The following is a 16,494-nucleotide window of genomic DNA, read 5'->3' as shown; positions in this document are numbered from 1 at the left end:
GTTTAGTACTCAAATCCTTAACAGTAGCAAATCTCTCAGCCTCTTGAGGGAGTGGTCAAGGATATGCACAAAACGTTTCTGAAGAGAAAATAGGCTGTGGGTCTCCACCCACCCCACACACTTTGGTAAATACTATCTTTTCTTTTTCTTTTTTTAAATTACCGCACTAAGAATTTTACCAGATGATTTCTAGAAGCTGACTTATGAACTAATTGGGCACTTCTGCTGTGCAGAGGAACAAAGACTTTTTTTTATTGGTCCTCAACTGAGCCATATACCTGTCTGATGGCGTTGGCTCATTCCGCACATGCTCAGTGGAACAGAAATCTTCATATTGAATACAACCTAGCACAGCGGCAACACCCAGAACCGCACTCCCTGGTTGACCCTGTGCATCCACTCCCTCTAGTTGAATTTTCATCCTGAATTGTCTAACATTTATAGGGAGTATAGGGAGCAGAGTAGGTCCTGTGGGCTTGACGGGAGGGGGAAGGAGGGAGCAATATACAAAGGGGCTTAAAGCCTGTTTGTTCCTGCCTTCCTGACCTCTCTCTAGGCTGTCTCGAGAGGGGGCAGGATCTGGGTCGATATTTGTTAAGTTTGGGCAGAATGCGGAAGAAGCTGTCTCTATAAATTGCCATTTGTTGTTGCACACCTTCGTGGACAGTTTTTGTTTGGTCCGTTACTTGTAGGTGGACGACCCCCCTTATCCAGCCCTCCTTTTCATTAAAGAACGACAGAGTGGCATTAAAAGCATTCGCCGCCTAGCACCGTCTAGAAGAGTGACAACCTCTCCACCTCTTGTTTTCCCATTCATTAGGACCCTTTCCCAGCAAAAACTGGGAAAGGCTTCCTGTGGTTACAAAGAAGGGGGTTAGAGCAACTGGGATTCCGAGCCTCTCGCCGCAGATAGCCAACAACATGCGTTCGGTCTTGGACCTTTTGTCCTGGCCCCTTCCGCGGCTTGGTCGCGGAGGTGACGACCCAGACCAGCCACCGCCTAAGCAGCTGCCACCCGCGCGCCCCGTGGGCCACCCCCCGCCCCTTCTAGATCCCCGGCACCCGCCCGTTCGCCGTGACGTGGCCCGCGGCGCGCGCATGCGCCACTCATCCCTGTTCCCTTTCCTTGGGCCACCGCCCCCCGACGGGCTGGAGTGGGCGGGGCCTGTGGGTGGAGAGGCAGCGCGGCTGTAGCGGGAGGAGGGCGTGTGTGCGCCGGGCGGGTGCGCCGAAAAGGCGAGCTGGTCGGCTGCTGAGGCGGAGGAGGAGGAGCTGAAGGCGGCGGCCACGGCTCCCGCCTGCAAGGAGAGCCAGTCCCGCGAAGCCCCCTCCCACTCCCAGGCAGGCGGCGGCGGCGGCGGCCGCGGCGGCGGCGGCGGCGGGAGGAGTAGAAGGAGGAGGGAGCGTCTCTGCCGCCGCCTCCTGGTCCCCAGCGCCGATCTGCCGCCGCCACCTCCCTCCGCGGCGATCCTCCCTCTATGGTCCTGCCGCGGCCCCTTCTGTAGCCCGAGCTGCCCCGCGCCGTGCCCGAGCCAGCCTCAACAGAGGGAGCGGTCGCGACCTCGCGGCCCGCGCGGGCTGACGAGCGGAGAGCCGGGCCGCGCGGTCCCAGAAGATTCGCACGCCGGGCAGCGCGGCCCGAGCAGCGCGAGGAGCAGCGGGCGGGCGGGCGGCGCCGGGCCCGGGCCGCCCTCGCTCCCGCGCCCCGGCCCGGCCGCCCGCGCCGGGGCAGTCGCCCGCAGAGGAAGGCGCCGCAGTCTCTGGGCCTCGCGCCCCACTCGAGCGTCCTCAGCACCGGGGGATCGCGAGTCCTGAGGGGAGGAGGCGAGCCAGGGGCCGGGCACTGAGCTCTTTGGCGCCCCCACCCCCGTTTTTGGAGCCCTCCACGCTGCGGCCGCTGTCCCCTCCGGACCATGGCCGACGACGACGTGCTGTTCGAGGATGTGTACGAGCTGTGCGAGGTGATCGGCAAGTGAGTCTTCACGCGAGGGAGCGGGAGTGTGGGAAAATGCATTTCAGTGATGCCCGGGTCCTCCCGTACCCGCACCCGCTCCGGGCCTGCCCCCTGCCCTCCCTCACCTCCACCGCCCTGGTCTTCCTCGCCCCCGAGCATTTATAGACGTGTACCTGGACCTCCTGCCGGGCGGGGGTCTGGGGAGTTCCCAGCGATCCGTGGAGGTGAACGAGCCGAGGTCGGCCACCCCTTGAGGCGTGGGGCCGGCTGAAATCTGCTGTCTGCATTTTATCTGACGGTTGCACAGGGACGTGGCCGAACCGATTTTATAGTAGCTTCCTGGGAACAGTTGGGATTATTGTTACCTTGTGTGTAGCACAGACCATTAACAAAAAGAGCAGCTTGCATTTCCTTTGCTTGCGTGGAAAGAAAGAGAACGTCCAGGGTTTTTAATTGTGGGGTGTGTGTCTATTGTGCAGCATATTAGATAGATGTCTTTGTGTTCACCCCATGCCCGGATCGGAGGGGGTCATTTGAGACGGTACGTTCTGTTTCAGCAAATTCCTCACCTGGTATAGACGAACGTGGAAAGAGTTGGGGGAATCCGAATTTTTAATGCCTCGTTATGCAATGACTGTTAAATCAGTGTTCAAGGCTTCCCTCGACTGTTGTTGGGATGGTGGTTAGCGTGGTAGAGCCGTCTGCTTTGAGTCACCGGGCTGGTCTAGAATATAGAACTGACAGTCCAAATGCTCATCCTTTCATCTGTGTTGTATAATTACACTAGGGAAAAGCAGGGAATCAGATTAATCACAGTGCTGATTGAGAATTAAATCTGCAGTTCCTCATCTAATTGTCCATTCCTTAAATCTGTTTTGAATAGTTTCCTTTTCATTCTTGTCAAACAGTATTCCAAGTGCACAATCCTCCTAATTTGCTCGTTTGGGAAATGCTGGCAATCTGAGGTTGATTTCGTAGTTCAACGTGTATTCTGTGGCTTTTGAAGTTGGGATAAAATTTAACAGCAATTCTTGTTTATTTATTAAGGATTACTAGATAGCTACCATTGAAATATTTCACCTCTTTTTGGAAGTGGTGCTTTATTGTCTATTTTAAGGTCTGTAGTTGGGAAATGAAACGAAGACCTTAGAGCAGTTGGCTCTCTTTTAAGTTGTCTTCAGGGCTGGATTTCAATTTAAGTGCTGATAACTCAGTTTTTCCCTTCCATGTTGAGGTATTACAGTGTTTCCTCACATGGTGAAATTGTGGGTAGAGCTTGCTACACACTTTCCTCAGACCCAGTTGATAGGAGGACATGTTACTCCTTGTCCCTATTGTTTGTTACATGACCAGACTGTCTACTATAAGAATATCCAAATGTGCCCCTGGTGAAGTAATTGTGGAAGTGCTCTAGAGCAGCGCTGTCCAAAAGATATATAATGTGAGTCACATGTAATTTTACATATGTAAATTTTGCATATGTAAATTTTCTAATAGCCACATTAAAATATTAAAAACAAACAGATGCAATTAATTTTAATACAATATTTTATTTAACCCAATAGATCCAAATTATTAAGATATTTTACAGCCTGTCATACTCAGTCTTTGAAATCCAATGTGTATTTTACACTAACAACACATCTCAATTCTGACACTAAGCTACATTTTCATAGGAAATACTTGATCTGTATTTAGGTTTCATAAAATTTGCATTTGCAAAATTAGATTCACATACCCAAGTTGTTCCAAACATACCTAAAAGTTTTCCAATAATGGAATCGAGTATCTTTCTAAATTTAAATTTAAATTAAATAAAATTCAGTTCCTTAGATGGACTAGCCACATTTCAAGTGCTCAATAGTCATATGTGAAATGTGAATAGCACAGTTCTAGACAGACAAATACGTAAAAAAAAAAAAAAATCCCCTTGGTTTCTTTATTCTTAGCACCCAGTGAAGGTGAATTAGGGTGTTTCCCCAAAGCCCCCAATGATTGTGTGTGTATGGGTGAATGATGTTTGTTATGTCTTAGTTATATTTTATTTAAATGAGCCAGCAAAGTCATAATTGGAATTTGTGAGATTAGAATGTTATGTTGTGATGATGGAATATAGCCATCATTGAATCAATGTTAGTTACTAGTTCTGATTCCTTAAGGTCTGGAAGAGTGACGATGTGATCTCTTTGAATAGCGAAAAGAAGTGGTCAGCATCACATTAGCACAACCAATATTCTGCTGACTTATAACTGATAGAATATTCTCAGGAAACACCTCTGATAGAAGTAAATTCATCTCTTCTGTTGCCTCAGAGCTGCATAAGGAGGGAGAGCAAGCTAATTTTGAGGTGATAGGTACTCTATGGATACCTTAACTAATGTGAATGTGAAATCTCATTCATATCCTACAAAATCTGACTTGGTCAGTGCCATTTATGTCATTCCATGAGATAATGAAATTCAAGGTAGCCTTTGTGGGAAAGCATGTAATGATAGTGTTCCTCACCCTGTGTAAAGGTTGAAGGTTTCTCCGATAAATTGTCTCAGCATATATTGATCTGGAAATTGAAATTCACTTGCGATTTTCTTACAGGAACCTTGACAGCATACATTTTAACTTAGAATTTGTTCAATTCTGGATTTAAACAGAAAGGCCTTGAAGATGTTCATTTGTACTGAAAACCTTTTTGTTGACTTCCATCCAAGTTCTCTGGAATTGTGGTTTTCTTTTATGCCAAATTAGTATCACAAGTTGGTTTTGACCCCTAGGTCTTAATAAGTTTAAATTTTCACTGAGATTCTTTAAAATGGATTTCACTTTTCAAGACCAGTTGACCACCTACTCACTCCCCTACCTCACTACTTATCTACCCGCTTGCTCATCCACTGTCTTCGAGAGAGTCATATGCCTGATTCATGATGAATATTGAAAGGATGTCATCTCTTTAAAAAAATTTAAATTTGTTCCCCCTGTGTTTATTTTTGAAAGTCTTACCAAAAAAGCTCCTTTGGATGCCTATTATTTCTATAGCATTTTCCTGTGTAACAGCTTTCAAGCCACTGAAACAAATCTCCAAAGATGGGACCTTATCATTGTCCCAAAACTTCTTGTCTTAAATGTAGCAATTACTGGAAAGGAAAAGTGTTATGCGAATATAGGTAATTGGCTAATTTTTGTCATGGTCATTCACTGTGTCTTTAGCAGATGTATAGTTTTTAGGTAAGTGTATAATCAGTAATATCACCCAAAGGAAATTTTAAGATGATTCATCCAAATTAAAACATAGAAATGCCTACTTCCTGTGAAAGAGAATAGCAAAATGCACACTGTTTTCACCTTGTCTAGGCTGAATATTTGTCTGAATATTTAGTAACCTGTAACTTCTGACTTTCCTGCTTTGGTAGGACATATACTAAAATTGGAATGCTGCAGCATGACCCCAGCTCAAGGATGACATGTAAGGCATGCTGTATTTGTGAGGCATGCTGTATTTGCTTACACTTCAAGAGCACTTATCATATTTAATTACAGTTACTTATTTATGGGTCTCTCTACCTAGCTAATAGAGAGCTTCTTGAGGGCAGGGAACATATCTTGCACACCTTTCTCCATTGCTTAACACAGTGTGTGCAATGTAAAAAAATCACTCATTAGCTGTGGAATGATTTGAATAGTTTTAATAAAATCTCATTAAAAGGCAAAAAGCATGTTTATCAACCTCAGAGAAATTATTGTCCCAAAAGACTATTAAAGTAGTGGTTCTCCACCTGGCTGCATATTAAAATTACTAGGGGAGCTTTCAAATAAGATCAATTGCTAAGGCCCTGTGTCAGAGCAATGAAGTCAGAATCTCTGGGAGTGTGTCCTGGTCATTGGTTTTTTTTTTTTAATTCTCTAAATGATTCTAATGTGCAGCTATGATTGAAAGTCATTGGTTTATATACGATATGCAATATTTGGGGACTGGCTTTTCACGGGCTTAGAACTTTTAAAAAGTAGTATGAACATTGTGGGGGGGAAGTATTGAAGCCAAAAGACCAAAACATGGATTTTATTTTCTCTATGCTGTGTTTCTGAGCCTTATTGTATAAGAATTCTGTTTCAGCCTGTGTTTGGCTTTGATTTCTTGGTTCTCTTAAGATTCACATTGACTCATGACACTTATCTAATGATAACATGGTGATTGTGTGATGTTTGGAACAACACAGAACAAGGATTGCTTCAGTAACAGTTGATGATGGCTGTCCATTAGAGTGACTCAGTTTAACAGTAAGAAATTTATTGGTTTAGTATGGTTTGTGTTTGCACATACACTCTATTAAGAGTATGGGTAAGTTACTTATATACTGTAAATTCCATACTTGTGATTCCAATAACAACACTGTTTACCAGAGAATTGAGTTAAATGCAGCCTTTATGTACATACTGGATTAATAATATGTAAGTATATAATTTAACGTAGAGAAAAATTCAGCTTTACTATTTATACTAATTACTATGGCTTTCACATATATCAATTGGCCCACTGATTTGGTTTTCTAGTACCACAAGGGCAAATATTATATTATGTTGGAACATCTTTCCTGGAAATTTTATTTAGATGTTGTAAGTGAACTAGTTTTTTAATGTTAGGAAAAAACCAAGTGTGACCCTAAAGGAAACTGGAATTGTCCAGAAATGAGTAGCTATTCCAAAGAAGTGCTTAATCGAGTAACGATCACATAACAAGGTGAAGGACACAATCACCAGCTAACCTGCTGGTGGCCCAGAAAGATCCAAGCCATGGGGGTTAAACTGAAGTTCCACAAGGAAAAACCTCTTAAACATGGGATGTGGGTTCCTACACATGGCCGGCCTTATTGGGAGTAGGTAGGCAGTGTTGATTCCTGGTGATAGAGTTTGATTCTGAGACCATTTTGGAGGGAACTGAACTATTTAGTTGCTTTTCTGCATTTGCACCACCTTCTCTGAGTCTCCTCATGTCCGCTTTTCACAGACTGCCTTAGGACTTGGAGTTTCTGGAAATGTGGTTTGCACATTGTCTTCATAAACACTTCCAGCGACTCCCTTACCTTCCATGACTATGACATGCTTCTATGTCCTTGACTTATGCAGCTCACTCCCCTCCATTTTCGCCTTGTATCTCCAACAGTTTCACCTGACAAACTATATCTCTAATGTTCTTTAAATTGTGTACCTGGACATTTCCTTTAAATTGAAAATTCACCATCTCCAGTTGTAGCTCTACTCTATAAATTAAAGAAGCAAGTATATCTTACTCTTTGAGATTGTTCTTGAATTACTGCATTTTTGTAAATGTTTTCACATTTTAAATGTGGCAGTACTGTTTAAGGGAACTTTAATGTAACAATGTTTAAAAGAAAAAAATATTTTACAACTTAACGCCTACTTCATCAGGGGAATTGACATGTTTGCCTTTTCATATTAGGCATTTTACATGTATTATCTCCTCTACTAGTACCCATTTTACAGAAAACACTTCAATTCAGAGATGGGTGACTAACTTGCCCAAGATTACATGGAATACCAACTGGTTCTCAAGTCCATTTATTTCATGCTGCGTTGAGGTTCTTAAAGTAAGGCACATGTCTTCATTTTCAGAGTTTATTTCCTGCAAATTTTAATTTTTCGACTTTCTAGTTAAATTTCTTATCTCTTTAGTGGAGGTTCCATACTACCATTCATTGTTTCATTGATTTTTCTTTTGTCTTTCTCTTTAATGAGTTATCACTGTTTGTCACTGATAAGTCTATGCATTCTTTAGTGATGAAAATATGGAATCTTGGCCACCCATCCAAAATATAATTTGTTTTGGAACTTTCTCTACCCCCTTTACCCGCCATGTTTTTCCTTCCAATTCCCCTGCCCTGAGAGAATAGTTGATTAATTACTCCTAACTTGCCAAACCAGAAGTAATGAGGTTTCAGAGACAGGTGTTTGTTACGAATGGTATGGGGTGGTTTCCACAGGGTAGTTATTCCTGTATCCTGTTATAAAAATACTAAAATTGTTCTATCTGACTGAAAACCATGTACTGAACCACAGCTGCTGAGTTGTGAACGTCTCAGCTGTCTGCCAGCACTACACACCTAAATAATCAAGTGACTGAATTACTACTGCAGAGCGGGTACGCAGAGCGGGTACCTGACCCCAGCCAACAAACTGATGGGGTGTGCAAGCTCTCACATTTTCGGTTTCATTTTTTAGTTGCAACTGACAGTGCAGATTCTAAAACCACCAACTATGACTCTGGATTTATGCTACAGGGTTCAAGGTGCTGTAAGACCTTCTCTCCATTCTTTCTGTCTTGGGGCTACCCAGTCTCTTGGTATCGTCTCTTTCAACTGAGTGAAATGTAATTACCCTGGTGGCCATTATGGTACTGTGGTATGATTGGTCATACAGCCCAAGTCAATATAGGGAGAGTCTCTGACTTTCTGTAACAGAAAGAGCCCAAATCAGTATAGGGAGAGTCTCTGACATTCTGTAACAGACAGATTTTGTTTCTGAAGCTAATTTGACTATTTTTCTATCACTTTCTCTATATCAAAGGTTTTTATTAAATAAATTGTAAAAATAACTTTAAAATATAGATGGTACAAAGTAAATAGTGAGTCTCTCTCCATTCTCCCACCATCCATAGCCCCATTCTCCAGAGGTAACCATTTTCAAGTTCTTATATATCTTTTTGAAAGTGTTTTATTTAAAAAGCAAAATGGGATCATATATGTATACTATACTAAAATATTCATTTTTTATTGAAAAGTGGTATATCTGATGACCTTTCCATATCCATTTATGTGTCCTACTCTGTCTCCCTTAAACTGCTGCCCAGTATTTCATGGTGTGGATTGGGACTTTGGCTTTGAATTGAGTGCAAGCCATTTCTAAGTAGACATTGCTGGAAATGCCAGACTGGAGTTTGGATGAGAGGTTTGGAATGACAGTAAAGATTTTGGAATTATCTGTGTGGAAGTGAAAGTATGAGTGAATGAGTTCTTGGGGGTTGACTAAACTGAGGGATTGTGGTTTGGAGTATAACTCGCAGAGTTAGAAGAATCAGGATAGCTGGGCATCACAGAAGTTCCAAAGTGAGGGGGAATCAATAATGTAAAACGACAACACACTCTGATTGAGGACCAAGAAAAGGCTTGTCTATAACAGAGAGACATTTAAAGCATCTATCAAAATGAATATGATGTTTAATGTTTAGTTCATGGTGTGACGGAAAAGCAAGGCTTCTTTCTGTGGATGTTGGTGATATACTATCTCTCTGAATCTTTCTCAGCCCCAACATACAAGTATTTAGGGTGGAAAAAAAAGAGTAGATATTTTTTCACTGTAATTATGTTTTACAGATTCTGATGGCTGGCTTTTAGGTAAAACCATTTGCTTTTCCTAAGATGAGGTATTTTTGATTCCTAAACTCGGTGCATAACTTTCAATTAAATGGAAACCTTTAATGAAATGACAAAGAAAATTTTAGATACTTTTTAAGTTCTTGATATTTGTCAAACCATTGTTATTTTCTTAAATTCTTCTCCGATAGGGTAAGGAATTCTTCCTCGTCTCAAGATTTTTGGTCCCAGTTGGATAAATGTAGTACTCCTCCCCTTTCACACTCCTCTTCCCTTCCCCCAACTAAATTTGTTCATTGGCTTTTTTTTACTTTCTACATCCATTCACCACAAGAATTTATTACTTTATTGCACTTAAGCCAATTTTTCGTATCTAAGTGAATATTATTTAATTTCAACCTCTTGTGTTCTATTACTGGGCTGTTGCACATTCTTTTTTTTTTTCAGTCTTTTTGGTTTTTTTAAATGCACTTTTTTTTTTGCTTACCATTATTTTAATATGTTAGACATTTATACCCCTCACACAGTGATAACCGCCCCCCCATCTACTACCCCTCTGACATTGTATATAGCTATTACAATACCATTGACTATATTCCCTATGCTGTACTTTATATCCTGTGAGTATAATTAAATATATATAATACATATTAAATTACATATTTAATTATAGTTGACATTCAATATTATTCTACTTCAGCTTCAGGTGTATAGCACAGTGGTCAGGCCTCTACACAGACCATGAGGTGGTTTCCCTAATAAGTCCAGTACCCATCTGGCACCCTACATAATCTTTACAACATTATTGATTATATCCCCCATAGTGTATTTCACATCCCTGTGACTACCAGTTTGTACTTTCTAATCCCTTCACCTTCTCCCCCATCCCCAGCACCCTCCCATCTAGCAGCCATCAGTTTTTTTCCCTATATCTCTGAGTCTACTTCTGTTTTGTTTGCTCGTTAGGCTTTTAATTTTAACCCTAAGTTTAGAGTATTCTTGTGTATTTTAATATAGGATGGAAGTGCTACCATTTAATGATATATAGATTTTAATGTTTTATTAAAACACTCTTGATGTTATTAATTCCGTTTCAGAGGTCTCTAGCCCACTATCATGTGCTGATTACCATTATACCGTGCTGTTTTATAGACTTTAATTTGTGTTTTTAGGAAACTTCATAGATTTTTGGCCTTTCTCCTTACACTTGGTATGTACTTTCCCCCAAAATATGGGTCAACATTGCTTTGTAGCTTGTAAGGCAGCCACCTAAGATCTGATCTGGTGACCTTTGGGCACAACATGGTCATTTTCCTCCTTATTTATAGAAGGAATGATAACTACTACTTCACAAGCCATTTGCATGGATTAGTGATTGTAAAGTGCAGCATAAGTATTTTTTATTTCTAGAATGTCTCTCAGATACTCAGATTACTTTTGGCAGCTATGTAGATAAGTTTCAACAGTTACCAAATGTGTGCTTTCTTAGTGCTTAAACACAGGCTCTATTACGTAAATGATATGGTGAAATGAACATTCTTTTCTACCCCATGCATAAAATTCTTAGTGGTGTTAACATTTATTCATTTGTTCATTTATGCATTCATTTTTAGCTGTGTGGCCCTGGGCAAATTAGTTGACCTCTCTGAGCCTCAGTTCCTTTATCTGTAAAATGAGGGTAATAGTATATACCTTGCAGGGGTGTTGTGAGGCATGAAGAACGTGATCTATGCAAAATGTCTAAAAGCTGTTGTTATTTTAATTGCCATTAATATTAATTATTCACCAAATATTTGACTTATCTAGCCTAAAGGAGCTCTCTGTCAATGAGAGAAGCTGACAAATAGTTCAAATCTAATCTAACTAGACCTGAAGTCCTGTTAAGGCCAGGGTCACATCTGACTTGTTCACGCGCTATCCTCAGCATAACTCAGTAACTGACACCTGGTAAGCACACGGGAGCTGCTGAAGGAGTGTGTTTAGTGAGCAGTCCATAAACTATGAGCACCTAGTTGAAGGAAGTTGGGGAAATCTTCACAGAGGATGTGAGGCAGGAATGACTTGTTGGTCTTCTTGGGTAACTCATTTAATCTTTTTAGGCCTGTTTCCTCATTTAGAAAAAGGAATAGAGCAGTACAGGTAGAGAAAATAAAGAAATCTTAAGGATGTTTTTAAACATATTTATCCTGTTTTATTTTTTTAAATTAATAAATCTTATTTTTAGAACAGTTTTAGGTTCACGGCTCCTATTTTAGTTTTAGTGACATAGGTAACATGTAAGAAATTCAAATAATAAGTATAAAGTTAAAGTTTTGAGGGACAACTTTAGGAATTCTTTTTTTTTCTTTTTGGTTCTCAAATTCCATGGCTTGAGTGCTCATTATATGCTGAACAAGGTGTTAAATGTTTGATATTTTTCTAATTTAACCTTGGCCACAACCCTTCTCTTTGAGGCAATCACTCCTTCCCCATTTTACAGATGAGGAAAAGGGAGATCAGTAACTTGCCCTGGGCAAAGTGGCAATAGGAAGTGGCAGCATTGGGCTTCACACCTGGGAATATGTGACCCATCTGAGCACCTGCTCTGCAGTACTTACTGCTTGTCATCTAGTATGAGCAGAGACAGGGTTTTTTTTCAAGATGTATTCCTAAGTATAAGACTCTAATATTTTGATTTTGGATGTTTTAGCAGATTAATAGAATGCCTTTTATTTTTGGTAACAGCTTTATTGTGATATAATTCACATACCATACAATTCACCCATTTGATGTGTACAATTCAGTGGTTTTTAGTATATTCACAGAGTTGTTCACCATCATCACAATAAATTTTTGAACATTTTCGTCACCCCAAAAAGAAACCTTGTATACTTTAGCTCTTACCTACCATCCCTCCCTAGCCCTAGGTAATAACGAATCTACTTTCTGTCTCTACGGATGTGCCTATTCTGGACATTTCACATAAATGGAATTATACACTATGTGGTCTTTTGTGACTGGTTTCTTTCTCTGAGTATAATGCTATGAAGGTTCATCCATGTTGTAGATGTATCAGTACCTCATTCCTTTTTAAGTCCCAATAATATTCCATTGTGTGGATACACCACATTTGTTGATGCGTTCATCAGTTGGGGAGCCATTTGGGTGGTTTTCACCTTTTGGCGATTATAAATAATCCTGCTATGGACATTCATGCGCACATTTTTGTGTGGACATATGTTTTTCTCTTGGAGTGGAATTGCTCTGTCAAATTGCAACTGTTTAACTTTTTGAGGAATGCCACTTTTCCAAAGTGGCTGCATCATTTTATATTTCTACCAGCAGTGTTTGAGGGTTAGAATGCTTTTTAATCAGGTGAGTACTATCAGAGTTTGCCTACAGAGTCTGTTCACATAAATGGGACATAAATTAAAGCAAATTTTATGAGTTGTTGGTCAAACTTTTATCTCATAGGTGTATCTGTAGTGATTTTCAACAATTTTAGGTAGTGTAGATGAAGGGTTGGCAAAATATCTAAACTACCAGCTAGTAAATATTTTAGGTTTTGCGGGCCATATAGCATCTGTCACAGCTATTCAACTCTGCCACTGTAGCGTGAAGACAACCATATGAGAACAAATGAGTGTGGCTGTTTTCCAGTAAAACTTTATTTGCAAAAATAGGTGGTGGCCTAGATTTGGCCCTTGGACTATATAGTTTGCTGATCCTGTTGTAGATTAAAAATGAAACTGGAGCTTATTGTCCAGTTCCCATTCTTGTTTACCCTCAAGGTTGGGATGTTCTTTCAGTGGTCTGAGTAGACCCATAGTGAGTAGGTTGTTTGTGCAAAATGTAAAGACACTGAGACTGGTCCATGGAACTGTTTTCACTGTTAAATGGGGGAAATGCTGTACATTTAATATTTTTCTTTCTTTTTTTAAAACTGCTTTTGGATTCTCTTTTTGATCCTAAGTTAAAGGGAAGAAACTCATCAAAATTCTTTTAAAATTGTCTGACTGGAGGCAATAGAAATGTGCAGTTCCTGAAAAAAATTATTTCCTTTATTGTCACTTATTGCCTATAGAATGGATAAAAATAGAGCTGAGAACATACTAGAAATTTTCAGAAATGGATGATTATTTAAAATATTGACTTTAATAAAGTTCGGAGTGGAATCACTAGCTAAATCTCCATCCCTAATTGGAGAATTGTGATGTGCCGTCTATGTATATTTTATGACTTCACCCAGATCCCCTGATAGAGTCATTGTTTGGGATTGGGGTGTGTGTGTGTGTGTGTGTGTGATATGTAAATAAAATTTCGAATTCTATTTTATGTCTGACATCCACTTTACTCAATATATTTTATGGTAGTAGACATATATACTATTTAGAGTGCTTTGTGTGTTTTTTTAATTGTCATTGCTTCTTAGGTACCTAGTATTCTTTGAGCTTATAGATTTCATAATTTGTTTGCAAGACTGTTCTAGATTATAATTATGTTAAAAGAGGAAATTTTGTATCACAGCTTTTGTCTTTGCATTTGGATATTTAACAGATGAATTAATTGTTCATAATGTGAAATTTCAGAACTGAAACAAGGAAAATGAGGTGGAACAATCCTAAAGTTGTAGTCTCTCATATGAGTGGGCACTGAATCTAAATTACCTAAATTTACAAAACAGCGTTTCATCTACTAGGTCACATTACATTTTCATGTGGAAGAGTGATCATATTGGAATCTATTTAGACCACTTCGATGAAAACACTTCTTAGTTTGGCTTCAGGGGACAGTCCTTGGACAGCATGATTTATATTGCATTATTTAGGTTAGATGATTTTGCTGAATTCCATCTGAGCCATTAGTTCCAAAGCAGAATGGTCAGCCTTTATTTATATAGAATCTTTACTGGTCTTCTTAGGCTTAATATAGCATCTTAACTGGGTTTTTGTTCCAACAGTAATATATGGCACTGAATTGGAAATTACCTTTTTAATAAATATTTTTTCTTTAATTTAGTCACTTGTAAAATAATTATATACTGGTAAAACAAAAAGGTGTTTTCACTGAGGTTTTTAATTATATTTCATATAAATTTTAAAAATTGTTACTGGAGTACTCAGATCACAGTTTAGAGTAATCTCACATTATAATCAATATACATAATACTTCTAAAAGCATGCTAATAAGAATGGAAAAAACCTCTACTGTATTGAAGGTTATGCTTCTTTCCTTCTTTCTTTTTTTAAACATGTCCCTCTTATAATGGATGTGAAAATGATTTGTATAAATATCTATTCAAATGAATACACTTTCATTATCATCATTGCAGAAAGAGCCTGTGAATCTGGAGAGGGATCTTCTAAGCTTGCTGCTCTACTTTTTGGCTTATGTCCATTAATGGTATTTCTCCCATTGTTGAGTGTTTTTATTGTACTACTGGGAGGGATCACCACACTTCGTAATCTATGACCCACTTGCACTAAAGGTCAAGTGTGCTTTAAATTGCCATCTGATTAAAGTTCAGCCTTCTTGGTTAGACTTGCCTGGGTGGCTTCAGAATTAGGTCCATAAATGTGAATATGGATTTGAAGATCTTAGAATGTTTTTCCCCATGAAGATGCATTCATAGACATAGTCCTGAGAAGATATGTATAAGTTAGATTTGATCGATACAGTTTAAAACTTATTAGGAAAAATAGCATTTTAAGGAAAATTTTTAAATGTGACAGATCACTACTTGCTTTGTTTTCCTCAGTTTCTTCATCTTGTAAAAGAAGGGTTGTAAAGGCTATATTATCTACCTCATGGGGTTCCTATGAACATAAAATTACACAATTCTTCAAAACTCTTAAACTACCTTACATATATTATTCAATTTTTTCGAAAGGAGGCACTTCTAATGAGAAATGAGATTTGTTGAATTTTCTTTGGTTTCTCAAGAATCATTTACTTTGTCTTTAAAACTGATTTTATTTTCTTGTTTGAATTCTAGAGCTTAATTCTTCTCAATTCTTTATAGGACTTAGAACATGTTAGGTGAAAATGTTGAGTAAAGAGATTTACGGATGAATTATGTGTATTTTACTGATGGGACAAAATTTACACTGAAGTCAAAGCAAAGAAAAAATCCTAACTAGTGTGTTTCCCCTTGCTTCTCTTTAAATTATTTAATTTTATTTGAGCTTTGAAGTTTGGAACGTACTACAAGTGATAAATTTTTGTGGCCAATCAGATGTGAACTTTGGCAGGTACTTAAAATGTTGACCTTCCTCTTGAGTAGTAAGGTCTAGAGCACTGACTCTCAAAGTGTGGACCTCATCCTGACCTGCAGCTGCAGCAGCATCCGGAAACTTGTTAGAAATGCAGATTATGGAGGCCCCACCCCAGCTGTAAAGATCGGAAGCCCTGAGGGTGGGGCTCAACACTCTCTTTTAACAGCCCCCAAGGGATTCTGAGGCACACTAAAGTTAGAGAACCACTGATTCAGAACACTCTAAATCAGGGCTTAGTAAACTATGGCCCATGGGCCAAATCAGCCCATTGTCTGGTTTTTGTAAGTAAAGTTTTTGGGACTACAGCCATTCTCATTCATTGAAATATCGCCTACGGCTACTTCCACACTACAAAGGCAGAGTTGAGTAGTAGCAGCAGAGACCATATGGCCCGCAAAGCCTCAGATAGTTATTTTCTGGCCCTTTACACACAAAAAACATTGCTGTTTCAATTTTTTTTAAAAAGTTTTCTGATCCCTGCTTGAGTTGAAGCCTTGGTACTATTTCTTCCCCGTAGTACTGAACTCCAAATATCCGAAATCAATAGGTAAACACCTATTTTTGCCTTTACACTTGGCCCTCTTATTTCTACAAACCCATTCCTCTCTCTGATCAAACTATTGTTCAGTTACTAGAGACTTCTGAATAAAAATAATATACTACTGTGCCCTTTCCTTCTGTGTTTGGTAATAGTAATAGCCTATTTAACAATTCTGTGACATTTCCTCACTGATTCTGCCCCGGTATGTCCTTGGTTTTTCTGTCCTCTGGAGTAACACAACTTAATTATCTATTATAGTCTTCATTTCTCGCAATTTTTACTGCCTTTTTATTTCCTCAAGAGAAAGCCCACCTTGGGACTGCTAAGCTTAGGAATTCATGGGAGCTGTTTGGTGTACTCTAAGCC

General features: G+C 39.6%; 1 protein-coding gene across 14 annotated transcripts in view; it reads left to right on the top strand.

Moving 5' to 3' along the window:
• Nucleotides 1–1,779: 1,779 nt before the first annotated feature.
• CASK (calcium/calmodulin dependent serine protein kinase) overlaps nucleotides 1,780–16,494 on the top strand; it is a 361,531-nt gene continuing 346,816 nt past the window's right edge. For all 14 annotated transcript variants that reach the window (XM_019747875.3, XM_019747874.3, XM_019747869.3 and 11 more), the window contains exon 1: nucleotides 1,780–1,972. In XM_019747875.3, coding sequence (XP_019603434.1) covers nucleotides 1,914–1,972 — 59 coding nt within the window. In that variant the 5' untranslated portion in view covers nucleotides 1,780–1,913. The remainder of the gene's footprint in view (nucleotides 1,973–16,494) is intronic.

The sequence above is a fragment of the Rhinolophus sinicus genome, chromosome 18 (genome assembly GCF_057876585.1).
Source record: "Rhinolophus sinicus isolate RSI-liver-muscle chromosome 18, RSI-T2T, whole genome shotgun sequence".
NCBI classification, from domain to species: domain Eukaryota; kingdom Metazoa; phylum Chordata; class Mammalia; order Chiroptera; family Rhinolophidae; genus Rhinolophus; species Rhinolophus sinicus.
This window is presented reverse-complemented; position numbering and strand designations above follow the sequence as displayed.